Raw genomic sequence first — 27,903 nt, forward strand, 5'->3', positions numbered from 1 at the left:
ATATACTCGAGAAATTTGGATTTGAGATCAAAAGATGAATCTGAAGCAAGATTACAGAAGGTCAGCTTTTATTTTTTGGTATTTCGTTGCATATATGTTTTACCATTGTAGACCAATAGCACTCTGTATGTTCAGTCCCCACATTTTGGGTAAGCATAAGTATTGGAACAAATGACTAACAGGTGTTTCTTATTGCTCAGGTGTTTCTTGTTGCATTGATTGTTCACAGGTAAAAGAGCTGTGAATGTCGAGTCTTTGTTTTCGCCTTTGCTTTTGTCTTGGGAGTCAGCAGGCATAAACCACCATGAAGGCTGGAGAACTGTCTATGAAAGAAAACAAAGCAATTTGGAAGGTGAAGGAACAGAATAATTAAATTAGAACCATAGCATAAGAATTGGGTATAGCAAATACAACAATTTGGAATGTCTTGAAAAAGAAATTAACCACGAGTGTACTTAGCAATAGACAACGGCCAGGTCGGCCAAGGAAAACAACTGCAGTTGATGACAGAAAAATCATCAGAGCTGTGAAGAAACATAATTTTAAAAAACTGTTCAGTGACATCACCAACAACCTCCAGAGTGCAGGGGTGAAAAGTATCACAATCTACTGTCCGTAGAAAACTTCGAGAGCAGAATTACAAAGGCCACGCTGCAAGATGAAAACCTCTCAGCACCACAATATAAAGTCCAGATTATAATTTGCCAATAAGTACAGAGACGAGCCAGTGAGTTCTGGAACAAAGTTTCATGCACAGATGAGACCAAGATAAAGCTTTAGCAAAGCGATGGAAAGGTGAAGGTGTGGAGAAAGGAAGGAACTGCATGTGATCCAAAGCAAACTACCTCATCTGTGAAGCATGGTGGAGGTAGTGTCATGGCTTGGGCTTGCATGGCTGCCTCTGGAACTGGCTCACTCCTCTTCATTGATGATGTGTAACTAGTGATGGCAGCAACAGAATTAATTCGGAAGTGTACAGAAATATTTTGTCTGCCTACGTGCAAGAAAATTCCTCAAAACTCATTGGGCGGCCCTTCGCCATGTAGCATGATAATGACCCAAAACACACCAACAACACAACCAAGGAGTTCATCAGGGGAAAAACGTGGAAGGTTTTAGACTGGCCTAGTCAATCTCCTGATTTAAATCCAAAGGAGCATGCATTTCACTTTCTGAAGAAGAGACTAAAGTCAGAAACCCCTCAAAACAAACAACTGAAAATGGCTGCAGTAAAGGCTTGGCAAATCATCTCAGAGGAGATAGCAAGAGTTTGGTGATGTCATCAGGTTACAGGCTCTATGAAGTTATTGTATGCAAGGGATATGCAACCAAATAGTAACTATTATATTGTACTACTTTAATGTACTTGAAGTTAATGTGTTCCTATACTTATGCTTACCTAAAATGGGGGGAAATGAACATAAAAAAGCTTAATTGACATGTGGGGAAATCACACGCCCAGACCAGGAATCAAACCCAGGTGCTGGTGATCCGTACCAGCGCAACGCTAGAGCACGATAGCGTAGGCTTTTTTTTTTTGTAAACAGAGTCGAGGCTCGTGAAAGAGCTAACATTTATCAAACAAACAAATCAAACAAACAAGCAAACAAAGTATATAAAAAGGGTAGCGGTCGACAAGATGGGGAGAGAAGGGGAGGAAGCACACAAGCACAACATTTGAGAGCAGGGACATCAGGAGATGTGTGGGAGGGAGAGGGCCTGGGCCCTGGGAAGAGGCAGGATAGGTATAAAACGCGAGGACACCAAGGACTTCCAGGAAAGAAGACAAAAGTCACCTAAAAAAAGTGGATTTGGGGTGAAATTAGCGGGGGTAGAAAAGATCAAGGTTTTGGATTGGGGAAGATAAGAGATGGTGGTGAACAGCCGTTTTAAAGACCTGGAGGGAGGAGTGGGAATGAAGAGAGTGAGGGAGTTTGTTCCAGAGGCGGGAGAAAAGAGGAATGAAGGAGTGAAGGTGAGCAGAGAGTCTTGATTTTGGCAGTTTAACCATAAGAGGTTGCAGGCAGATCTTGTGCGACCTGCAGGAATATTTGGGGGACAGAGCCCAGAGAGAGCTGGGGGAGCAAGGCCGGAGAGGAGTCGGTAGAAGACGGAAAGACCACCAACCTGCCTGCGGTGAGTAAGTGAAAGGCCCTCGGAGATAGCGTCATCGCGGGAGATTCCAATGATTCTGAACGCTTTGGTTTCAACAGCGTGAAGACGAGCTAGGTGTGAGGCAGGAGCACCAGCCCAGAGGGGAGAGCAGTACTCCATTGAGCTGCAGATGAAAGCCTTGTATGTGGTGAGGAGTTCAGGTGTGCCAAGGAAGGACTTCGCATTCGAGGAATGGAGCGGCAGAGAGTGGAGTCATCAGCAAAGAGATAGAGAGGATTTTCAAGAGAGTCAGAGAGATCATTGATGAAGACCAGAAACAGCACAGGGCCCAGAACACTGCCTTGGGGAACTCCAGCCTGAACAGGAAGAGAAGATGAGAGAAACCCATTCAGGGCCACACGTTGACTATGACGAGAGAGGAAGTCCGCCAGCCATGCGTGGAGATTTCCATGGATACCAAAGGAGGAGAGTTTGGTGAGCAGAGCGGGGTGCCAGACCGTATCGAAGGCACGTAATATGTCGAGGGAGACAGCTCTAATTTTCTGTTTGGCATTGAGGACCTCCATCCATTGTTGAGACAGCAGAAGCAGCATGTCCAGAGTAGAGTGACCTGGTCTGAAACCAAATTGATGATCAGAGATCAAGCCATTGGAGAAGAGGAAAGATTTCATATCCGAAGCAATGATGGATTCCATGACTTTGCTGATAATTGGGAGAAGGCTGATTGGTCTGTAGTTGCTAGGATCTGTTTTTGCACCTTTTTGTGCAAAGCGGTGATGTTGGCTGATTTCCAAGCAGATGGCAGTTGCCCTTGAGCAAAAGAGAGGGTGAAGAGAACAGAGAGAGGGAGTGAAAGAGCGGAAGAACAGGATTTTATGACCCGTGGGCTGATGCCGTCATGTCCAGTTGCAGAATCAGAGTCGAGGGTTGACAGAAACTTTTCCACCTTGTCAGGAGGATAGGACACGGAGTCCAGGAGCAGCTGGGTACGACTGGGTACGGTGGGTACAGAGAGGGATGGGTTTGGGACACAAGATTTAGAGGCAAACACAGAGTTGAGGCATTCAGCTTTTTCACGTGCGGAGTCAGCTGTGTAGCCGTTTGAGGTAAGGGAGGGGATGGAGGGGGAACAAACACCAGAAACAGATTTGACCAGACGCCACCAGGATTTGGAAGAGGGAGACAGATAAGAGAGTTCGGTCTTGAGAACGGAGAGATATTGTTTCCTGGCTCTCCTGAGGGTGGACACACACTTGTTTCGGGCTTTGTGAAAGGAAATGAGATTTCCTTCCGTTGGATTTGCTTTCCAGGAGATGAAGGCAAGTTGTTTCTGGGCAACAGCCTCACCACAAGATTCCGTGTACCATGGACGGGAGGAAGGGTATGACAACTGAAGACGAGATGGGATAAATCTGTGCATGAGAGAGAGCAATTTACTTTGGAAGAATTCCCAGGATGAGTTGATGTCAGAGGTGGTAGAGATGGGAGACCAGTCCAGATGATTGATGGCTGCTTGAAGACCGTGCCAGTTGGCCTGAGTGAAATGCCAGACTCGTCGACGCTGAGCAGGCTCCCTGAGAATGGTCAGAGAGATGTCCACTTTAACAAGCACATGATCAGATGAGCCGATTGGAGCAGAAGAGCAGCAGACATTTTCAGGGAAGTTAGTCATAACCAAGTCCAGAAGAGAAGATGCTCCGTTGACTGAGATCCGGGTCGGGAAATTGACAGATTGTGTCAGTCCCAGTGAGTCGCAGAAGTCCTAGGAAGGGTGTGAGGTGCAAACAATGCCTCGCCCGCATGGGAACAGAGGGTAATCGTTGATAACTCACTTAGGAGTGCCGATTCCCTCTGTACATGATTCCTCCCCACGCAGCCTTTTCCCATTGGTGTATGTCCGACATGGCGGGTGCAGTGCGATGAAGCTGTGGAAAATCCCCGCGTCGTCCAGACGGCAACATGCGCCCCTTCGTGTGCCCAAATACTCGAATGGCCCAGCGGTCACCGACAACCTTGCGGCCTCCTTCACACACGTAAATGTTCCTCTGTACTGTGCGTGTTTGAGATGCATTGTCCCATGTGACAAATGTGGACGTGCAGGGAAGGAAGAACGTGGGATGGTAATTTGACCAGTCCAGAGGATTGTTTCTAATGATGAGGGATTCATTAGCGCATCAGACCGAGGATTCATTCAGACTGAGAGGAGTACGGGATGGACGGATGAATACATGGCTGATTGGGAATAATAAAAGAACGAGTGGATCAAGTGTTGAGGGAGATGGACACAGATGGATCAAAAGGTGAACGACGGACTGAGGGATTGAATGAAAGAGCGATGGGGTGAAGGAGAGGTCGTTGAGTTGAGATTGGATCAAGCGGATTGTTGGTGGATTGAGGGGATTGAAAGTGGCACATGGAGAGACATCTCACCGGGAATAAATAGACTATCCTCACAACGCCAAAATCAAGACTCTCTGCTCACCTTCACTCCTTCATTCCTCTTTTCTCTCGCCTCTGGAACAAACTCCCTCACTCTCTTCAATCCCACTCCACCCTCCAGGTCTTTAAAACAGCTGTCCACCACCATCTCTTATCTTCCCCCATCCAAAACCTTGATCTTTTCTACCCCCGCTAATTTCACCCCAATTCCACTTTTTTGAAATACCAACTTCTGTCCTGGAAGTCCTTGGTGTCCTTGTGTTTTATACTTCTCCCTCCCCTCCCCCCCCCCCTTCCCACGCCTCCTCCCCCCAAGCCCTCTCCCTTCCACACATCTCCCTGCTCTCAAATGTTGTGTTTGTGTGCTTCCCCTTCTCTCCCCATCTTGTTTTCCACTCCCTCTTTTTATATATTTTGTTTGTCTGGTTGATTTGTTTGTGAAGTAAATGTTAGCTCTTTCACGAGCCTCGATTCAGTATACAAAACAAACAAAAAAAAAAAAAACGCATTTCCCCCCAATCCCGTGGGCAAAGGGCAAGGATCTACCGACACACAAACGAAAGCAATAACTGTCTGGGGAATTCCTACGTGTTCATGGATGTCCTCCCCAGGGTGCATTCTCACAACCGTAACAATATGTAAAAATGTATTTTAAAAATATTTTTGGGGGATACAAGATTGAGACCCGTGTTAGAGCTAACGTCATTCACAAAAAAAAAAACGGACACACAAAACATACAATAAAGGGAGCAGGAGACAAGATGGGGAGAGAGAGTGAAGCACACAAGTACAACAGCAGAGAGCAGGGACATCGGGAGATCTGTGGGAGGGAGAGGGCTGGGGGAAGGAGGTATGGGAAGGCGGGGCGGAAGGTATAAAACACATGGACACTGCTAGAACTTCCAGGAAAGAAGTCGGTATTTCAAAAAAAAAAAGTGGATTTGGGGTGAATTAACAGGGGTAGAAGAGATCAAGGTTTTGGATGGCGTAAGATAAGAGATGGTGGTGAACAGCTGTTTTATATGCGCACATTTGTTTGTGTATAATTTGTTGTAGTTGTGAAGCTGCAAATTCGTGTATCATTGCTGCACAAATTATCAAGACTGGTACTCCACTGTATATGCTGAAGTTTTTTGTTGTTGTCATCCGTTGTGGCAGAGATCATGGCGGCTACAGATGCAGCTCTGTCCAGCCAATGATCAAGGCCAGGCCTCGCGTTTTGGGTCGGCCCTCGCCTCAATACCCGATCTCAATCATGACGGATTTGGAGAGCTCGCTGTTGGAGCTCCGCTGTCAGATGGCGGCCAAGGAGCTCTCTACCTCTTCCGGGGCCGTGGGCGCACACTTGATCCAAGGCCTAGCCAGGTGTGCTTTCATTATAAGTAACCATTAAGATATCTCTCTTCTCGAATCAAGGTTGTAAGTACTATTTTGTTTCGTAAGATCACAATTAATGAATCTTTTTCTCACATCATTGTGTCTGGTTTACTTCCCCCCCCCCCCCCTCGCCCCCAAATGTTTTTTTTTTTTTTTTTGGATACATTTTGGTAAAATTTGGCCAAAATTTGTTTGGTTACTCTGAATCTTCGTCTCCTCTTGAAAGTGTATACCCCTGTTGTAACATGCCGGTATTTATACCGATCCAAATTATACAAAAGTCAGTTTTAAACTATTTTATTTTAAAAATGCACCCCACAAGCCTATATCAGCCTTTGTGAAAGGTACACGAATGTTTTTTTTTTTTCATTCATATTCGACACTTGGTGACGCCATTATGTGCAGCATGTCGCGGCGAAGACCTTAGCACAGCAGCTGCATTTGTTTGGTCGTTCTATCCACGGGAAGATGGACATGGATGGCAACGGCATTGCGGATGTGTCTGTTGGAGCTCTGGGAAATGCCGTGCTCCTCAGGTAATTACCTTGAACAGCTATCAAGAACAACAAGGCTTTCAGTTGACCACAGATGCTTGTTATAACTTTCACAGCCAACAACAACAACAACAACAACAACAACAACAGGCATTTTAAGGCCATTTTCCCTCCCTGCTTTAAGGCCATCCCCCCAACACACACACACACACACACACACACACACACACACACACACACACACACACACACACACACACACACACACACACACACACACACACAGTCATTCACAAACAAACACACACTCATTCACAAACAAACACACACATACTCATTCACAAACAAACACACACATACTCATTCACAAACAAACACACACACTCATTCACAAACAAACACACACACATAGTCATTCACAAACAAACACACACACTCATTCATAAACAAACACACACACTCATTCACAAACAAACACACACACTCATTCACAAACAAACACACACACTCATTCACAAACCAACACACACACTCATTCACAAACAAACACACACTCATTCACAAACAAACACACACACTCATTCACAAACAAACACACACACTCATTCACAAACAAACACACACACTCATTCACAAACAAACACACACACTCATTCACAAACAAACACACACACTCATTCACAAACAAACACACACACTCATTCACAAACAAACACACACACTCATTCACAAACAAACACACACACTCATTCACAAACAAACACACACACTCATTCACAAACAAACACACACACTCATTCACAAACAAACACACACACTCATTCATTCACATTGAACCAGGTGAAACAATTCAGAAGAAAATCAGAGGGCCAGATCTTCTTCCTTTTCAAACTGAACCACCCCCACATGCAACCCCACTCCTTACGCATGGTGTGCGGGAGGGAGGACATACCACAGTACACACCAGTGAGTCGTCAGCTGGCCACACTGATTTTGAGAACGCCCTAAGGTCCTCCCCCTTACCCAACTCCCACCTGATCAGACTCAGGGAACACAGGACAAGACAATTTTATCCTAACTACAACAAAATGACTCCGCCACCTAACCCAGGTGGGCCACACGGTCACACAACTTTACACTAACGTGTCGTTAGTGCAGTTTTAAGATTCCTAAGAACTACATGAAACATATATGGTGCTAAGGCCTTAAACTAACTACTTCCCCCCTGGCCATGCACCTCTCACCAATGTTGCATTATATTAAACTAGTGAGGTACCAGTGCTACACACGGGTGGGAGTCCAGAAGCAAACAGGCAATGCAGATACGGCGAATGCCAAAGCATGAAACCAATAAATTCCACATTCCTGTAGCACCTTCAGTCGCACATCAGACATGGACAGCAAGTTCATGAAGGACTTGCATGAAAAACGTACCCGTACGCAAACAAACGGGTACGTTCACGTATAGAAACATCGATCGTGGGTCCATGGCGATCCGCGAAGTTCACGTTCAGAAAGTATAAACCATCACGGCATGTCGTCATTCACTTGAACTCGATATCTATTTTCATTCCAAACAACATAACTCCAATCACAAATTAAACTTTTAACAACATTGTTAATGTTTCCTTTATTGTAAAAACTACGAAGTCAACAGTTAAAAGGATTTTGAGCCGATAGGTGTTACGGCCTTGGCAAGATCGATGGAGACAGTGATCTGTTGGCGTATACACCGCCCAAATAGCTATGTGGAATTCTCTCATGTAGAGATTAAACTCACGTCGTTTGAACTTTGGCTGAGGTCATTATTTACTTTTAATGATGTTTATATACGAATCAAAAAGAAGATAATTGGTTTTGGGTTGTCCTTTCCGCATATCTCGTGGGATTGTGAGTTGGAGAGACGATCGTGATGGCGGAGAGGGGGTTGGCATTCTCTCAAGCAGGGATTCAACCCATGTCCTTATAAAAGGTCTTTGTCCGAGATCACCGAGTCCGATCGGTGCAGCGGATCCGTGCAGCGATCGGTGCAGCCGTTTGTGCGGCACCCGGGAAAATAACGTTATGCGGGAGTCCAAACCTGAAAATGCTGGAGGTCAAAGCTGAAATTGGAAAAACAATATAGCCTATTTTACTCCAGGAGGTCCCAAGATTACCCACCTAAAATATCGTTGCAATCGGTCCAGCCGTTTTTGCGGTACCTTTGAATGGACGGACAGACAGACGGACGGACATTTGGTGAATTATAGTAAGATATCTGTGGTTAAAAAGGCATTCCTGTCAAATCTCATGCATTGGAATGAGACTCATGCAATTTGCCCATATTGATTTATCAAGCATATTGATTATTATGAACACTTTGGAATTTGCAACTGTCATACAATTGCGAGAGCCTTGTGTTGGCTTAGCAGTTAGGGTGCCGCCTTGGGATCCGAGGATCCTGGATTCGAATCCCGGTTGATCGCTGAATTAACGCCAGGGGGGTTGACTCAGCCTGTCATCCTTCTGAGGTCAGCAAATTGAGCACCAGTTCACTGGTAATTCCCTGTGTATCACAAGAGGCGAACAACAGGTTTGGCAGCAGGAAGGGCATCCGGCCATAAACCATTGCTCCAAAAAGGGGACCACGGTGCCCGAAAATGGCCAACCCCTGCTCTGCGGGGAAAAATGGCCTCTAAAGGTGGTTCATAGAATTATCGTGCCATGCCAGATTTTAAAATATCTCCTTGTTTTAAAGATTTTTTAAGCAGGAAACAAGAAAAAAATATATACATTTGAATAAGGATTCAAAAATGTCTCAGATCACAGCATTTGAAGGCCGTGTTCTAAAATTTTGTGTGGAGTAGGGGAAAAGGGGGAGAGGAGGGCTTTCTCCAGATGTGGACCCCCCACCCCTCCACACGCCAATTTGCTTCTTGTTAATATACCAAGTCGTTCTCACTCTTTGTAAAAGAAAACACTTCAGAGGTCTGAACACAGGAAAGCATATTTTATGCTCCCACATTGTCATGAGCTATGTCTACATATTATGCATATAAAACCGTTTTGTATTGTCTTGTTGATTGCAGAACTCCCTTTGTTTGTTTTGAAGGAGTCGAAGTATTGCCTTTGTGCAAACGTTAGTCAAGTTTATTCCTTCGGAGATCGATATCTGGAACTCCAGCTGTCAGCGTGGTTCACGCAGCACATTTTGCAGCAACATCAGCCTCTGCTTTCGTGCCTCAACAAAGTCCCCAAATCCTGAAAGGCCTTATCTTGGTAAGAGACCACGGAACCGGAAGTAGCAAAATTATAGTGAAGTGTATATTCTTTACGTATGAAAAACTTTTCTACATATGACGTCGATGCAGCCTGGAACTTCCGGTCCATGAGGATCAACTCAAACATTCATCGTAATCTCTGACAAGCGTATTATATCTAATGATAGCAGATACTTAGCAACATGCGTCCATGGAGCTGATGTCCTAGTTTTGTCCCCCTAGCGACAGCGCATGGGAATTGCATCTCACAGCACAACATCATTCCGATGGGAGGCAAAGCCGGCTGTCCTCCGCCCCTTCTCCCCCCACAAGACTTGTGGAAAATAATAATAATCGCACAGTATTTCCTGAAGGAGTCCTGAAGTCCTGAAGGAGGAGGAGTCTTTGGATGTCGCCACACCGGAATGAAATTTGAAATTCCCTGCCTCAAGATTCAATGGGACATGCAAGTGATGTAGGTGTTACGTTACTTTATGTAAAGGTAAAAATGGGATTAGTACAAGAAGGTAGAAGTAAATTTATAATGGGGTGGGGGTAATGCACAGGTATGTATGTCATGCTGCCTCAACCCTTTTGACCATGGACCTCGTTTCTGAGTATTTATTTATACCAGTCATGCTGAACAGTCACCAGCAGCTCTTTTGTCCATTTGGTTATTTCAGAACTTTTGTTCATAAAATATCAGTTACTCATGAGGAACCCATGCTACGTACGCACGGGAGCCCAAAATGTATATAAAAAAAGTTTTGAGAAATTTAACCAAAACTCCTACCCACTTTAGGGCCGAAGTAGGGACCCCGAAAGGTGCACAGAAAATTTGTTGGGGCTGGCGCCAAAACAGTGGGAATAATACTGTGCAAATTCAAGCTGATAACGATGACGATGTTTGCTGAACCATCATTCATAAGCATAAATGGCTGAAGTCGCAGCTGATGCAATGCCCTCGGTGATTAGGGCAGGAATTTGTTCCTGGTGCCAGCGACAGCTCGCATAATCTTCGCGCAGTGCACCATGGGATCTCTAAGGTCCACCGATGAATGCTGACAGACTGGACGCCCGTTTATTGTCGATCGGAGGGACGGCACTCACATCGATTTCACATCCAGCCTGTGAAACACTGAGATGACGGTTTATAGCTGGGTCGGGATTCAATTTCAAGCCGAAGCTAGACGACTTAGAGGGGCGTGTGCGTACCTGTAGGCCCGGTGGAGCACTCTGATAGCGATCCTTGCTGATTGAAATGATCATTGTGTAGCGGTTCCCGCTGAATGTACACAATCGCCTTGCACCTGCCAGGACGCGGCCAGGGCGCGATCGCCATGCCGGGCTCGTCCGGACGGGCCCAGATGCGCCTCTCCTGGGCATGCCCGGACTCGCTGTTCCCGGGCACGCCCGAACCTCCCGGGCACACCCGGTCTCGTCTTTCCCGGGCATGCCCGCTCTCGCCTTTCCAGGGCTCGCCCAGAGCGCCCGGGCACGCCCAGCCTCGACTTGCCAGGCCGCGTCCAGGACGCCCGGGCATGTCCAGACTCGCCTTTCCAGGGCTCGCCCAGAGCGTCTGGGCATGCCCGCTCTCGCCTTTCCAGGGCTCGCCCAGAGCGCTCGGGCACGCCCAGCCTCGACTTGCCAGGCCGCGTCCAGGACGCCCGGGCATGTCCAGACGCGCCTTTCCAGGACTCGCCCTTGACACCCGGGCATGCCCGGTCTCGGTTTTCCCGGACAAACGCCCCGGCATAAATGTGTATATATATTGCTGCCCGATAAACGGGCTTGTCAGAATACCTGAGCTGTTTTGTTTCAATAAAGCAACTCGGACGAATTCCGTCTTTGGTCGCGTCAATTCTTTCGACTCGCGTTGGAGCGCAGCTCCTTCACTGGTGACCTACCGACATGGACACGGCAGTGACTCTTAAACTGCCTACCTTCTGGGAGGCTCACGCGGCTGTTTGGTTCGCCCAGGTGGACTCCCAGTTCGCCCTGCGAGGCATCACCGCGGACGACACCCGCTTCCACCATGTCGTGGCAGCGCTCGGTTCCGCCACCACGGCCCGTGCCCTGAGCCTCCTCGAGCACCCGCCGGCTGCTGACAAGTATGACGCGCTGAAGACGCTCCTCCTCAACGCTTTCGCCCTCTCACCGGCGGCACGCGCACGGCGCCTGCTCGACCTGCCCGAGCTCGGCGACACGCGCCCGTCCGAGCGCATGGACTATATGCTCTCGTTGCTCAGTGAGCACTGTCCGGATTTTCTGTTCCGCGAGCTGTTCCTTCGCCAGCTGCCTCACCCGGTACGCTTCGCCCTGGCTGGCACGTCGATCACCGATCCCCGCGCCCTCGCCATGGAAGCTGATAAGATCTCCTCGGCGGGCCAACACATCGGCGCGGCTACCTGGAGCCTGCCGCCGTCCGAGGCGACGCCCACGACGCCCGAGCGCACTGCACGGTTGGAGGCCGAACTGCCGGTGCAACTGGCGGCTGCCACGCCACGCTGACCGCTTCCGACACGACGGCCGGGGCCTCCACCTGACCAAGCGTGGTGTTATTACCACGCCAGGTTCGGACACAAGGCTCGGACGTGCCGACCCCCGTGCACTTTCGGCAAGTCGGGAAACGGCCGGGCCGGCGTTCATTCCCAGCCATGAGCGCCGGCCACTCGGGCAACTTGCTTTTTATTCGGGACAAAGCGTCCGGGCGGCGTTTCCTTTGTGACACCGGCGCCCAACTGAGCGTCATACCCGCCTCCGAGCAGGACAGGCGGTACGGCGTTTGCGGCCCCTCTTTGGTCGCTGCTAATGGCTCGGCCATACGCACTTTCGGCCCGCACGACGTCACCCTCTGCTTCGGCAGCCAGCGCTTTCAGTGGACCTTTGTGACCGCCTGCGTCCCCATGGCTTTGCTGGGCGCCGACTTCCTCTGCGCGCACGGGCTGCTGGTCGACATCAAACGACGTCGCCTTGTCAACGCCGAGACCTTCAGCTCCCTGGCATGCACGATGAGCAGCTCCGCGCCGACCGAACTGGCGTGCGCCCTCCCGACGGCGAACGAGTTCGCTCGCCTGCTCACGGAATTCCCGGCCCTCACGCGGCCGACGTTTTCGGCCGTCGCAGTGCGGCATGGGATCGAGCACCACATACCCACTACGGGCCCGCCGGTCTACGCCAGGGCCCGCCGCCTCGACCCGGCCAAGCTCGCCGTGGCAAAGGCCGAGTTCGACGCGTTGGAGCACCTCGGCATCGTGCGGCGCTCCAATAGCGCGTGGCCCTCACCACTGCACATCGTGCCAAAGCCGGGGGGCGGATGGCGCCCGTGTGGCGACTACCGCCGCCTCAACGACGCTACCACCCCCGACAGGTACCCGATCCCGCACATCCAGGACTTTTCCGCCCGTTTGGCGGGACGGGTCATATTTTCCAAAATTGACCTGATACGGGGATACCACCAGGTACCTGTGCGGGCGGCCGACGTCCCGAAGACGGCCGTCATCACGCCGTTCGGCCTGTTCGAATTTTTGAGGATGCCGTTTGGCCTCAAGAACGCGGCCCAGGCGTTCCAGCGTTTAATGGACGGCATGCTGCGCGACCTGCCATTTCTTTTCGTCTATCTGGACGACATCCTCGTCGCCAGCACGTCCCGCGCCGAGCACCTCCTCCACCTCCGAACACTGTTCGGTCGCCTCAGCGAGCACGGCTTAATTGTCAACCCGGCCAAATGCCACTTCGGCACGACGACCGTTGACTTTTTGGGCCACCGCATCACCAAGACCGGGGCCGTGCCGCTGCCGACCAAGGTCGAGGCCATCACCACGTTCCCGCGTCCCCGTTCCATCAAGGCCCTACAAGAGTTCCTCGGCATGGTGAATTCTTATCACCAATTCGTGCCCCGTGCTGCTCAGCTCATGCGGCCCCTTTACGAGGCCCTCCGGGGCAAGCCGGCCAAGCATGACATCGTTTGGTCCGCGGCCATGGACGCGGCCTTCGCGAGCGCAAAACGGGCCCTCGCCGACGCAACGCTGCTGGCTCACCCGGTGCTCAACGCGCCCATCGCCCTCACTACGGACGCCTCCAACTACGCGGTGGGCGCCGTCCATGAACAATGGGTGGACGGGGTTTGGCAGCCACTCGCTTTTTTCAGCCGGCAACTCCGGCCGAACGAGTTCAAATACAGCACGTTCGACCGCGAGCTGCTCGGTCTATTCCTGGCCGTTTGCCATTTCCGACACCTCCTGGAGGGCCGCCCGTTCACGGCTTTCGTCGACCACAAGCCATTGGTCTACGCAATGGCCAAAGTCACGGAGCCGTGGTCGGCCCGCCAGCAGCGCCACCTCTCCGCCGTGTCGGAATTCACCACGGACATCCGGCACGTCGCCGGCAAAGACAACGCCGTGGCCGACTGTCTTTCTCGGGCCAGCGCGAACGCGGTCCACCTCGGCGTGGACTTCGCGCTCATGGCGGCCGACCAGACCACCGACACCTCGGTGCAGGCCCTCCGGGCAGCGGACACGGGCCTCCGCCTGGCCGACATCCCCTTCGCGGGCACCGTCCTGCTCTGCGACGTCTCCCAGGGCCAGCCTCGCCCCATCGTGCCCGTTTCCTGGCAGCGCCGCATCTTCGCCTCCATCCACGGCCTTTCTCACCCGGGCCGGAAAGCTTCTCAGAAGCTGGTGTCGGCGCGTTTCGTCTGGCACGGCCTTCGACGGAACGTCCGCGACTGGGCCAACGCCTGCATGGCCTGCCAGCGGGCCAAGGTCCACCGCCACACCCAGGCCCCGCTAGCACCTTTCACCGTGCCTGCACGGCGTTTCGACCACGTCCACGTGGACCTGGTGCGTCCCCTGCCCCCATCGCGGGGGTTCACCCACCTGCTCACCATGGTGGACAGGACCACCAGGTGGCCGGAGGCCGTGCCCCTCACCTCCACCACCACTGCCGACGTGGCGCAGGCGTTCATCGCCACCTGGGTCGCGCGCTTCGGCGCACCGGCGGACATCTCGTCCGACCGCGGCCCACAGTTCACGTCCGAACTTTGGGGCGCGGTCGCCCGCTCGTTGGGGGTCACGCTGCACCGCACCACGGCCTACCACCCCCAAGCCAACGGGTTGTGCGAGCGGTTTCACCGCTGCATGAAGGCCGCACTCATGGCCGGCCTTCAGGACGACGGTTGGACCGACCGGCTGCCGTGGGTCCTTTTGGGCCTCCGCACGGCCCCCAAGGAGGACCTCCGGGCGTCCGCCGCCGAGCTCGTCTACGGCCAGCCGCTCCGCGTCCCGGGCGAGTTCGTGCTCGACGCTACCAGTCCCTGGTCCGCCCCACACCAGCGCTCGGACCTCCAGGAGGCCGCCCGACGATTTGCCCCCGTGCCAACGTCCCGCCACGGTGGCCCCCAGTCCTACGTCCCCCCGGCGCTTCGCACAGCAGAGTACATCTTTGTGCGTTATGACGCGCACCGGGGGCCACTCCGGCCGCCGTACGACGGGCCCTTCCGGGTACTGCGACGGGGCGACAAGTCCTTCGTCGTCGACGTCGGCGGCCGGTCGGACCGGATCTCTGTGGACCGCCTCAAACCGGCGCATGTGGACGTCGACCGACCACCACGGTTGGCCCTTCCTCCGCGGCGAGGCCGCCCCCCGTCCACAGTTCCCCCCGCTCGACCACCCACCACCAGATCGGCCCCCCCCACGACCCTCCAGGGGTCGCTTCGGCCGGGTCATCCGGACCCCCCTTAAATTGACCCTGCCGGTGCAGGTCGATTCTGGAGGGGCGTGTGTAGCGGTTCCCGCTGAATGAACACAATCGCCTTGCACCTGCCAGGACGCGGCCAGGGCGCGATCGCCATGCCGGGCTCGTCCGGACGGGCCCAGACGCGCCTCTCCTGGGCATGCCCGGGCTCGCTGTTCCCGGGCACGCCCGAACCTCCCGGGCACACCCGGTCTCGTCTTTCCCGGGCATGCCCGCTCTCGCCTTTCCAGGGCTCGCCCAGAGCGCCCGGGCACGCCCAGCCTCGACTTGCCAGGCCGCCCGGGCATGTCCAGACTCGCCTTTCCAGGGCTCGCCCAGAGCGTCCGGGCATGCCCGCTCTCGCCTTTCCAGGGCTCGCCCAGAGCGCTCGGGCACGCCCAGCCTCGACTTGCCAGGCCGCCCGGGCATGTCCAGACTCGCCTTTCCAGGACTCGCCCTTGACACCCGGGCATGCCCGGTCTCGGTTTTCCCGGGCAAACGCCCCGGCATAAATGTGTATATATATTGCTGCCCGATAAACGGGCTTGTCAGAATACCTGAGCTGTTTTGTTTCAATAAAGCAACTCGGACGAATTCCGTCTTTGGTCGCGTCAATTCTTTCGACTCGCGTTGGAGCGCAGCTCCTTCAATTGCCGATATTTTGCCTTTTAAGGATGTGCTGATAATACGGTACATCTCGTCCTCCCCACTGAATGCTATAAAATTGTGACTCGTCATTACAATTCAAGGTTTTGTCAAAAGGAAATTGCTTTTTGCACCAGATGTTGAAGTCTTCGTAAGAAGATTCTAGAAGGAAGACTCCTGCACTTGTATTCTGAAAGTGCTGGAACGTTAAAAAAAAAAAAAATTGGAGGCCAAAGCCGAAATACAGTGGGATCATGCGCTGGGAATTGCGATTATCAGTAATGCTCCGTCTCCTTAGATTATATGGGGGTAAGAGGGGGTTTAGGGGTGGGGAATGGGCTGGGGAATAGGGTGGGGAATGGGGTGGGGAATAGGGTGGGGAATGGGGTGCGGAATGGGGTGGGGGATAGGGTGGGGAATGGGGTGGGGAATAGGGTGGGGAATAGGGTGGGGAATGGGGTGGGGGTGGGGAATGGGGTGGGGGATAGGGTGGGGAATGGGGTGGGGAATAGGGTGGGGAATAGGGTGGGGAATGGGGTGGGGGTGGGGAATGGGGTGGGGAATGGGGTGGGAGATAGGGTGGGGAATGGCGTGGGGGATAGGGTGGGGAATGGGGTGGGGAATGGGGTGGGGAATAGGGTGGGGAATGGGGTGGGGAATAGGGTGGGGAATGGGGTGGGGAATAGGGTGGGGGAATAGGGTGGGGAATGGGGTGGGGGTGGGGAATGAGGTGGGGAATGTGGTGGGGAATAGGGTGGGGGATGGGTGGGGAATAGGGTGGGTAATAGGGTGAGGGTGGAGAATGAGGTGGGGAATGGGGTGGTGGGTGGGGAATGGTGTGGGGAATAGGGTGGGGGAATAGGGTGGTGAATAGGGTGGGGAATGGGGTGGTGGGTGGGGAATGGGGTGGGGAATGGGTTGGGGAATAGAGTGGGGAATGGGGTGGGGAATAGGGTGGGGAATGGGGTGGGGAATGGGGTGGGGAATAGGGTGGGGAATAGGGTGGGGAATGGGGTGGGGAATGGGGTGGGGAATGGGGTGGGGAATGGGGTGGTGGAGGAGAACAAATTGCTTTTCTAAATGATTCTTATGACCTCAAAAGAAAAGTTTGAAAATTATTAAGATTCGAAAGTTCAACACCGGCTCTTGCTATACAGTACCTTATATGTCTGATTTGATCATTTTGGGATGATCAATTGCGCCCTCCTTTTACCAGATCTTTCATACAGCATGCAGATCGACTTCGTCCGTGCTCTTCCTCGTGCACACTTCGACGGAGTGGATAATAGGAAATTGCAAGAAAAAACACGTTTGTGGTACGGCCGGATGCAGTGTTTCTGGTATACCATGTACACTCTGGTAAGTCCGTCATGCATTTCTCATTCCTCCAGATTTTTCAGGAACCTCAGTGCCATGTGCAGGATAACGTCCTTCCCTCTCGCCCTCCTTCTCTCGCCGCTTGCCAGGAGGCCACGGACTATGTGAAACCACTGGGTTTCCGAACAGAGCTCCATTTGGATAACTCCAGCTCCGGGCCCGTGCTGGATAGCTCAATGCCAAGCTGTGAATTCAAAGATGATGCAGAAGGCTCGTCGATAAACTGCAAATACAAGATTACCAAAGAAAGATCCGGACGAAGTTGTATGGATTACAAGGTCAGGGTTTTACATTGTTGCATGAGTATGCTCGTCACATGATCTACATCCCTTTATTTCATTTGCTGGCTGTTTTAGAGACGGTCTGACGCAGTTATTCATAATCATGAAAATGGAAAAAAATAGTAAAATAAGTTTACATATGACGATTATTTTGGGCGACTAGGACTACTGCTAAGCCGCATGCCCAGCTAAGGGGCGTAGCGAGTCCCTCTGCACTTCGTTCCCTTTGGACAGGGGGAACGTGATGTTAGGGCAGGAATTTGTAATTTGGCCATGGTGCCGGTGGTTTCTTACCTACTTTTTACCAAGGTCACCACCACAACAACAACAACAACAACAACATGCATTTTAAGGCCATTTTCCCTGCAAGTGCGGGGTTAGCCTCGCGGTCCCCATGACAATCTTCTCCATTTTGCCCTATTTTCTGCATCTCTCCTTGTTAACTCCCTTGCCCGTATTTCTTCTTCCACCATCTTTAGCTAAGTCTTTCTCGGTCTTCCCTGTCCTCTGCTTCCGTCTACATTCATTTCCATCGCTCTTCTCAACCAGTCACTTTCATCCTTCCTCAACACATGACCAAACCATCTCAACCTGTTCCTTCACAGCATCCATCACAGGCTCTATTCCCTTTATCTTTCGCAATTCATCATTTGTCTTCCTCTCTCTCAACGATACTCCACACATCCACCGAACCATTCGCATTTCCACCCTTTCCAGCCTTCGTTGCTGCTCTACGTTCATTACCCATGTCTCGCTTGGGACATGGGTAATTAAATGTATCGTTCATAATCCCACAAATCATAACACTTCTCACACATGCAGCATACACCTTTCCCTCCAGCTTCAACGACACTCCCCCTCTCGTCATCACGCCACTCAGTTCCTGAAACTTCTTCCATGCACATCTCACTCTAGCAACCGTTGCCGTGTCTGATCCACCTTCTCCATTCAGCATGTCTCCTCGGCAGCAAAATGTTTTCACACCTTCCAGCTTCACGCCGTCTCCAATATCCAACTCAACATTTCCTCCATCTGCAGCTCCCTCTGTGCACACCTTACATTTGAATGTAGCTGCTGCCACACTGGTTAATGACCCTCTCAGACCACTACATTTTTGATGAACCCACTCAGCGCACATTGTACATTGAATGGAGTTCACTCCGACACCCTTCCTGCACACAGCACACAGCACACGGCCACTTCCCAGTTCTTTCCACCTCACCACATGCTTTACCACTTGCCATCACCTTCGTCTTTCCGATATTCACCTTCAGTCCATCCGTACTTTCCGCAATCAACACCAGATCATCTGCATACAACAACTCCCATGGTAAACCCTCCTTTACATTCCGAGCCAGCACCTCCATCACAGCGACAAATAGTAGTGGACTTAGTACCGACCCCTGATGCACTCCCACCTTCACCTCAAACTCACCACTGTTCCCGTCCTTCGTCCTTACAATATATAATAGGAAGGTAGTAAGGGATTATATATATATATATATGTATATTTATAATAGGAAAGCAGTAATATGGAAAGGAATATTATGATTATGAATTATGAATATTATGAATTATTATATTATGAATGATTAATATATAACAGGAAAGTAGTAAGTTATAGGAAGTAAGGTAGGATCAGAAGGCAGACGAACAAAGCCCTTCAGAGGAGCATCAGGTGTCGGCCAGTCCAGAAAGCCAAGGTCACCGTGGGGTCGTTAACACCCACCAGCAAATGTCGGCAGACGTGACGCCCGTTTAACGTTCATCCGAGGGGACGGCACACACACTGTTGAAGTACCCTAGCTGCAAAACACCAGGATGACATTTTATGGCTCGGTCGGAATTTGAACCAAGGTGAGACAGCATACCTCTAGAGTCTAGATATAGGGCTGGCAGGATAGTCTAGAGTCTAGACTATCCTGCCAGCCCTATATCTGCTTAGAGACGACTTTTATTTTCCATTCAGTATGTATTTTAAACCTTTTTCAAACAATATTCCTGCACAAATGACCGATCCTATTAGTTTTGCTCTGAAGATGCAAAAATTATTTAATTTTGCCAGGATAATAACAAGCCAAACTCCATTATTATATCGCTTGAGCTCAATAACGGTTAATTCAAAACAACAGTAAACAATTGTTTTTTGAAAAAGAGAGAGACAAGTCCACTGTGTTCTGTTCTCCCCCTGCTGCAGATCCCGTTTAAGAAAGATTGCGGCCTTGATGACGAGTGTGTGACCGACCTTGTGCTGCACGTCAAGAGCAATGTCCACGGCACAAGGTAAAACAGCTGAAAGCCTAATCGAACACCTTGCGTTACATTTACTCGTTTTCTCACCGTCATTACATCTTATGGTGATTCATTTTCGTTATGGTGATGAAAGGAACACTGCAGTATTGTACATGTGTTCATAATATTTAAAAGTAAGTTATTGTGGATGCATATCTTACATTTATGAGCTAATGAGGGAGGTTATTTGATTTAAAATTTCGTCATATAAAAATTTACATTGAACTCATCAGTACCTGTATAGTGGTGTCTCAGCAGTACCTGTATAGTGGTGTCTCAGCAGTACCTGTATAGTGGTGTCTCAACCGTACCTGTATAGCGGTGTCTCCCAGTGGTTCATGTATCGTGGTGTCTCACATCAGTACCTATATAGCGGTGTCTCTCAGTGGTTCATGTATCGTGGTGTCTCCCATCAGTACCTATATATATAGCGGTGTCTCACATCAGTACCTATATTTCGGTGTCTCATCAATACCTGTATAGCGGTGTGTCTCAGTGGTTCATGTATCGTGGTGTCTCACATCTGTACCTGTATAGCGGTGTCTCACATCAGTACCTATATAGCGGTGTCTCATCAGTACCTGTATAGCGGTGTCTCTCAGTGGTTCATGTATGGTGGTGTCTCACATCAGTACCTGTATAGCGGTGTCTCTCAGTGGTTCATGTATCGTGGTGTCTCTCAGTGGTTCATGTATCATGGTGTCTCTCAGTGGTTCATGTATCGTGGTGTCTCTCACTGGTTCATGTATCGGGGTGTCTCTCAGTGGTTCATGTATCGTGGTGTCTCTCAGTGGTTCATGTATCGTGGTGTCTCTCAGTGGTTCATGTATCGTGGTGTCTGTCAGTGGTTCATGTATCGTGGTGTCTCTCAGTGGTTCATGTATCGTGGTGTCTCTCAGTGGTTCATGTATCGTGGTGTCTCTCAGTGGTTCATGTATCGTGGTGTCTCTCAGTGGTTCATGTATCGTGTTGTCTCTCAGTGGTTCATGTATCGCGGTGTCTCTCAGTGGTTCATGTATCGCGGTGTCTCTCATCAGTACCTGTATCGCGGTGTCTCTCAGTGGTTCATGTATCGTGGTGTCTCTCAGTGGTTCATGTATCGCGGTGTCTCTCAGTGGTTCATGTATCGTGGTGTCTCTCAGCCATAGCTCTAGTACATCTCCATGCTGCCACGATCATGAAAGTTCCGCTACCCCTCCCAGCCCCTTCCCACCTCTAACTCCATCCAACTCCTCATCCCCTTATCCCCTTTCCCTAAGCCTGGGCCTGGATATACAGTCACGTGAAAAAGTAAGTACACCCCATGTAAAGTTTTGACTTTTTCAACATATTTCAACATACAGCTATTTGATCTTCATTTCAACCATATTGATAGATAAAGGTGATATAACATAACAAATATCATGAAACATTTACATTTTGTAGTCCATTGTATAATTTAAATAAACATAAATGCAAATTTCGCATGTGGAAAAAGTAAGTACACCCTTGGCTCTAATAGGTGGTATTGCCCTCTTTGGCAGAAACAACCTCAAGTAGGCGTTTCTTATAACTGTCCACCAGTCTCTGACATCGACTGGGAGAAATTTTTGCCCACTCCTCCATGCAGAATTATTTCAGCTGTGCGATGTTTGAGGGGTTTCTTGCATGCACAGCTCGTTTCAAATCCCCCACAACATCTCGATGGGATTTAGATCCGGGCTTTGACTAGGCCATTCCAGAACCCTCCATTTCTTTCTTTTCAGCCATTCCTTGGTGGATTTACTGGTATGTTTAGGGTCATTGTCATGGTGCAAGGTCCACCTTCGGTTGAGCTTCAACTTTCCGACAGATGGCCTCACATTATCCTCAAGCAGCCTCTGGTACAATGAAGAATTCATAGTGGATTCTATGATGGTGAGCTGCCCAGGCCCTGATGCAGCAAAGCTGCCCCAAACCATAATATTTCCACCACCATGCTTTACAGTTGGTATCAGGTTCTTGTGCTCAAATGCTGTCTTTGGTTTTCGCCAAACATGTCTTTTGGTACTGTGGCCAAATAGCTCTACCTTTGACTCATCTGTCCAGAGCACATTGTTCCAGAAGTGCTGGTCTTTGCCTCGGTGTTCATTGGCAAACTTTAGTCTTGCCCTGATGTTCTTTTTGGACAGAAAAGGTTTCCTCCTGGCACACCTCCCATGTAGATCAAATTTGTGCAGCCTCTTTCTAATGGTAGACTCGTGCACTTTGACATCAACAGTGGCAAGAGCTACCTGAAGGTCCCGTGATGACATTCTGGGGTTCTTAGAGACTTCTTTCAGCATCTTGTGGTCTGCTCTCGGGCTGCACTTGCTGGGGCGGCCTGGCCTGAACAAGTTGGCAGTTGTTTGGAATCTTCTCCACTTGTAGATGATCTTCCGGACAGTCGAATGATTGATTTCAAATTACTTGGAGATCTTTTTAAATCCCTTCCCAGACTCGTAGGCATCTATAACCTTCTTTCTGAAGGCCTCAGATAGCTCTTTTGATCGAGGCATGGTGACGCTGCACACTTCAACAACAAAGAGCAAACCAAACTAAATGTCTGAGGTTTAAGTAAGACAGGTTCCTCCAAGATCCTCGCTAACGATGTTCTAATCATTTGCACCTGAGCTGGTGCACCTGATTCTAACTTTAGGTATTTGAAGTAGTGATAAATGTAGGGGTGTGCTTACTTTTTACACATGCGAAATTTGCATTTATGTTCATTTAAATTATACAATGGACTGCAAAATGTAAATGTTTCATGATATTTGTTATATTATATCACCTTTATCTATCAATATTGTTGAAATGAAGATCAAATAGCTGTATGTTTAAATATGTTGAAAAAGTCAAAACTTTACATGGGGTGTACTTACTTTTTCACGTGACTGTATAAACGATATTTGACAGCTATCTCACACATTTGTCTGTCAGCAACCACAATCTCTCTTTGGCTTAATGTACTGTATAAGTAGACAAGGACTGGTTAAAGTTTTTCCCAAGCTGGAGAAGAAGTAAAGTTTATGAAGCGTGTTTTAATAATCTACTGATTTTATTTCCTCACTCATTAAACATTGCATTAAAGAATGGTTTTATGCCCAATTTATTTTGCCTTTCATCATCATCTTTTTGATCACTTTTGTATTCGAGTAATCAAATATTAACGGATATTTAATATTCGTATGTAAAAAAGGAATTTACTGGTTTACCTTTCCTTCAGCAAACTGCCATTTGTTGTTGCGGGATTTCCTCGTCTACAATTGAATGTGACGCTGGAAAACCACCTGGAAAATGCGTACAACACCAAGCTTAACATCACGTATTCTCAAAACCTGCACTTTGCCTGCATTTGTTCACAGGTAAGCTTTCTTTCAGAATATGCACAGGTATTCCTTGTAGTAACTTTCAATAGTGAAAAATAGCAGGAGCACTTCAAGGTGGGCAGTTCCGTTTCTTTCTGGCCAGGTCAGAACAGGTATTCTTCTGACCGCAGATACCTATGGCAAGTATAGTGGAAGCTCAGCTTCTTCAATACCACCCACCACCCCACACTCCACCCCTTACCAAAGTAGTGCCTGTGTTGTTGTTGTTGTTGTAGTGCAGTGCCTCCGGACAGTTCTGTCGAACAAGCCCATGGCACGGAGACAGCTGATCAATCTCGCAGTAGCGACCTAGAGATCCCCCACATCCAGAATGGTGCACCCCCTCCTTCACAAAGTCAGGGCCACAACAGTTAGAGAGAGAGAAAGAAGGGACAAGAGGGAAAGGGCCGGTCCATGGGGACCAATCGGCTCTCTAACCGTGACCGCGCTGCCCTGACGAATCCGGGCAGCAGTGAAGAATGGGGAAGATTTGGCCCCCGACTTTCGTTAGGGGTACAACCACCGCAAAGTTTAATTTTGTTTCACGATACATCGAGGCTGCATATCCCAAGTCCCACCACGGGTGGGTTGAACGCCACATGCATGTGATTTCAAGCCTTGAGAAGCTGCAGTTGAGCAGGCCTGAGGCCACCTGATGTAGTGGAGTGGCTTATGGAAATGATTGTGACACGCTGGCCCAAAGCACTAAATTTGGCACAGTTTTACTTTAGGACCATACAAAACTTTTGAGAGGGGGCTGCCCGATTTTCGAGGCCCAGGTCAAGGTCAAGGTCAAAGGTCAAATTATGTGTTTGTCACGTTTTTGCCATATCCAGCTCATAGCTGTCATAGAAACATTATCTCAGTGTCTAAATAATCATTTTTTAAGGACAAGGACAAGAGAATTAGGTACTGCACTGTCCTGGCAATCGTGATGAAAACTACCGGAGAATTGGGAAAATTCTGCATCGAACATTTCTTTCTGTATAACTTTAGCTACATGCGCCATTGAGAGAGCATCTTTCTCGAAATTGCGTGACTCTAGTGCTTCTTTCAGTAATTTTTGTAGACCTTCACTAAAGACTAGAAGAGTACTTTTACCATCTGATTGTTCCTGACACTCATCTGGGTAGTGCACGAGAAGTTTGTTTTTGAGCCGTGTCTTGTTTATTGCTTTCTCATGCCCTAATTCTGCAAGACGATGTTCATACATGTTGTGCAAGTCTGCTAATCGGAATATATAAACACCCTCTTCCACACTGCTTTCAATGAAGGATACCATTTCAGCAAATACTCTTGATTCAGTCATTTTCTCATCAGTACACCCTGTGTGTGATGCCCGAGCTCTTTGCATACTTCTGTACCGAGTTCTAAACACGTCCATGTTTATGCTTGTGGTATTTCGCCTCAATGGCAACCAAGTCCCCACCTGCTATTGTGGCAAGCAAATCTGTGTCCTGCATTTCTGTGGCCTGTTCTCTGAGCGATGTGTCTAGTTCTAATGTAGTACACATATGAAGTACACCCTCTGCTTTCTTACAGAAAATGCACATATTTATACATTTTCACTCCTCGGAAAGGCTTGAGCGTTTTGATTTTCTCTGTCCCGTATCATCACCGCACTGTCCAGTGTTCCTCTTTCTCTGGTGTCTCTCTTGTGTTCTTTGCAGTTTTGTATTGGCAAATTTAAGCTGACACTTAAGGTGCCACTTTGCATGGTTGTTGAGCAAGTCATTTGCATTAACATGATCTGGAAAACATATGTCAACAGGCATTGAATGTAGTTCTCTGAAAGAGTCGACATTTCGGATAAAGTGGCTGGCGGACCATCCTCATGGCTGGCGGACCATCCTCAGGGAGCCTGCTCAGCGTCGACGAGTCTGGCATTTCACTCAGGCCAACTGGCACGGTCTTCAAGCAGCCATCAATCATCTGGACTGGTCTCCCATCTCTACCACCTCTGACATCAACTCATCCTGGGAATTCTTCCAAAGTAAATTGCTCTCTCTCATGCACAGATTCATCCCATCTCGTCTTCAGTTGTCATACCCTTCCTCCCGTCCATGGTACACGGAATCTTGTGGTGAGGCTGTTGCCCAGAAACAACTTGCCTTCGTCTCCTGGAAAGCAAATCCAACGGAAGGAAATCTCATTTCCTTTCACAAAGCCCGAAACAAGTGTGTGTCCACCCTCAGGAGAGCCTGGAAACAATATCTCTCCGTTCTCAAGACCGAACTCTCTTATCTGTCTCCCTCTTCCAAATCCTGGTGGCGTCTGGTCAAATCCGTTTCTGGTGTTTGTTCCCCCTCCATCCCCTCCCTTACCTCAAACGGCTACACAGCTGACTCCGCACGTGAAAAAGCTGAATGCCTCAACTCTGTGTTTGCCTCTAAATCTTGTGTCCCAAACCCATCCCTCTCTGTACCCACCATACCCAGTCGTACCCTGCTGCTCCTGGACTCCGTGTCCTTTCCTCCTGACAAGGTGGAAAAGTTTCTGTCAACCCTCGACTCTGATTCTGCAACTGGACCCGACGGCATCAGCCCACGGGTCCTAAAATCCTGCTCTGCTGCTCTATCTCACCCTCTCTCTGTTCTCTTCACCCTCTCTTTTGCTCAAGGTCAACTGCCATCTGCTTGGAAATCAGCCAACATCACCGCTTTGCACAAAAAAGGTGCAAAAACAGATCCTAGCAACTACAGACCAATCAGCCTTCTCCCAATTATCAGCAAAGTCATGGAATCCATCATTGCTTCTGATATGAAATCTTTCCTCTTCTCCAATGGCTTGATCTCTGATCATCAATTTGGTTTCAGACCAGGTCACTCTACTCTGGACATGCTGCTTCTGCTGTCTCAACAATGGATGGAGGTCCTAAATGCCAAACAGGAAATTAGAGCTGTCTCCCTCGACATATCACGTGCCTTCGACACGGTCTGGCACCCCGCTCTGCTCACCAAACTCTCCTCCTTTGGTATCCATGGAAATCTCCACGCATGGCTGGCGGACTTCCTCTCTAGTCGTCGTCAACGTGTGGCCCTGAATGGGTTTCTCTCATCTCCTCTTCCTGTTCAGGCTGGAGTTCCCCAAGGCAGTGTTCTGGGCCCCGTGCTTTTTCTGGTCTTCATCAATGATCTCTCTGACTCTCTCGAAAATCCTCTCTATCTCTTTGCTGATGACTCCACTCTCTGCCGCTCCATTCCTCTTCCCTCAGATCGGCAGTCTGCTGCCTCCTCACTCTCTGAAGACCTGGACAAAATCACAGACTGGTCAAACAAGTGGAACATGTCTTTCAATCCTGACAAATCTCACACTCTTACTATGTCTCTCCGAAAAGATCGACTGGACAACCCTCCCATCTACTTTCTCAACAATCCTCTCCAAGAAGTTCTGTCGCTCAAGATTTTGGGTCTCACTATCTGCCATGATCTTTCTTGGGAAAACCACATTTCCAAGCTGGCCTCCAAAGCCAGTCGCCGACTGGGCATCCTCCGTCGTGCGAAGTCCTTCCTCGGCACACCTGAGCTCCTCACCACATACAAGGCTTTCATCCGCAGCTCAATGGAATACTGTTCTCCCCTATGGGCCGGTGCTCCTGCCTCACACCTAGCTCGGCTTCACGCTGTTGAAACCAAAGCTTTCAGAATTATTGGAATCTCCCGCGATGAAGCTATCTCTGAGGGCCTTTCACTCACTCACCGCAGGCAGGTAGGTGGTCTTTCTGTCTTCTACCGACTCCTCTCCGGCCTTGCACCCCCAGCTCTCTCTGTGCTCTGTCCCCCAAATATTCCTACAGGTCGCACAAGATCTGCCAGCAACCCTCTGATGGTTAAACTGCCGAAATCTCGGCTCTCCGTTCACCTTCACTCTTTCATTCCTCTTTTCTCCCGCCTCTGGAACAAACTCCCTCACTCCCTTCAATCCCACTCCTCCCTCCAGGTCTTTAAAACAGCTGTTCACCACCATCTCTTATCTTCCCCCATCCAAAACCTTGATCTTTTCTACCCCCGCTAATTCACCCCAGATCCACCTTGTTTGAAATTCCAACTTCTTTCCTGGAAGTCCTGGCAGTGTCCATATGTTTTATACCTCTCCCACTGCCCCCTTCCCACGCCCCCCCCCCCAAAGCCCTCGCCCTCTCTCAGATCTCTCGATGTCTCCATGTCTCTCGGTCCCTGCTCTCAAATGTTGTGTTTGTGTCCTTCCCCCTCTCTCCCCATCTTGTCTACCGCTCCCTATGTTATATGTTTTATGTGTCGGTTTGTCTTTCTGTGTGATTAATGTTCGCTCTTTCACGAGCCTCGATCTTGTATACAAAAAAAAAAAGAAAAAGAAAAAAAAAAGGCCTCATATGATTGTAGACCTTTACCATCTTGTCTGGTCGCAGGACATTTTAATGTGCCGTCATCCTTTCCACATATGATACAGTTTGCCCAGTCCATGTTGTCTATTAGTCTTCAAATATCTCCCTTGTTTGTCGATCGCTGCCTCACTGTTATTGTAGCTCAGTCACGCTGTTATCTTCCTCCTGAAATAAAAAAAACGA

General features: G+C 49.6%; 1 protein-coding gene and 1 long non-coding RNA gene across 3 annotated transcripts in view; one reads left to right on the forward strand and one right to left on the reverse strand.

Moving 5' to 3' along the window:
• Nucleotides 1-27,903, forward strand: part of LOC137421615 (integrin alpha-11) — a 140,662-nt gene that overhangs the window by 98,640 nt on the left and 14,119 nt on the right. For both annotated transcript variants that reach the window (XM_068107841.2, XM_068107842.2), the window contains 7 exons: nt 5,713-5,919; nt 6,337-6,467; nt 9,517-9,683; nt 17,259-17,401; nt 17,509-17,697; nt 19,898-19,983; nt 23,216-23,354. In XM_068107841.2, the coding sequence (XP_067963942.2) occupies nt 5,713-5,919; nt 6,337-6,467; nt 9,517-9,683; nt 17,259-17,401; nt 17,509-17,697; nt 19,898-19,983; nt 23,216-23,354 (1,062 nt within the window). The remainder of the gene's footprint in view (nt 1-5,712; nt 5,920-6,336; nt 6,468-9,516; nt 9,684-17,258; nt 17,402-17,508; nt 17,698-19,897; nt 19,984-23,215; nt 23,355-27,903) is intronic.
• LOC137421618 (uncharacterized) lies at nt 188-27,848 on the reverse strand. Its single transcript, XR_010983373.2, has 5 exons — nt 27,727-27,848; nt 23,205-23,279; nt 19,430-19,506; nt 846-939; nt 188-323 (listed from the first exon to the last, which is right to left on the reverse strand). It is a non-coding gene; the product is annotated as an uncharacterized LOC137421618 (long non-coding RNA).

This window comes from Myxine glutinosa, chromosome 2, assembly GCF_964187855.1.
Source record: "Myxine glutinosa chromosome 2, kmMyxGlut1.1, whole genome shotgun sequence".
Taxonomy (NCBI): domain Eukaryota; kingdom Metazoa; phylum Chordata; class Myxini; order Myxiniformes; family Myxinidae; genus Myxine; species Myxine glutinosa.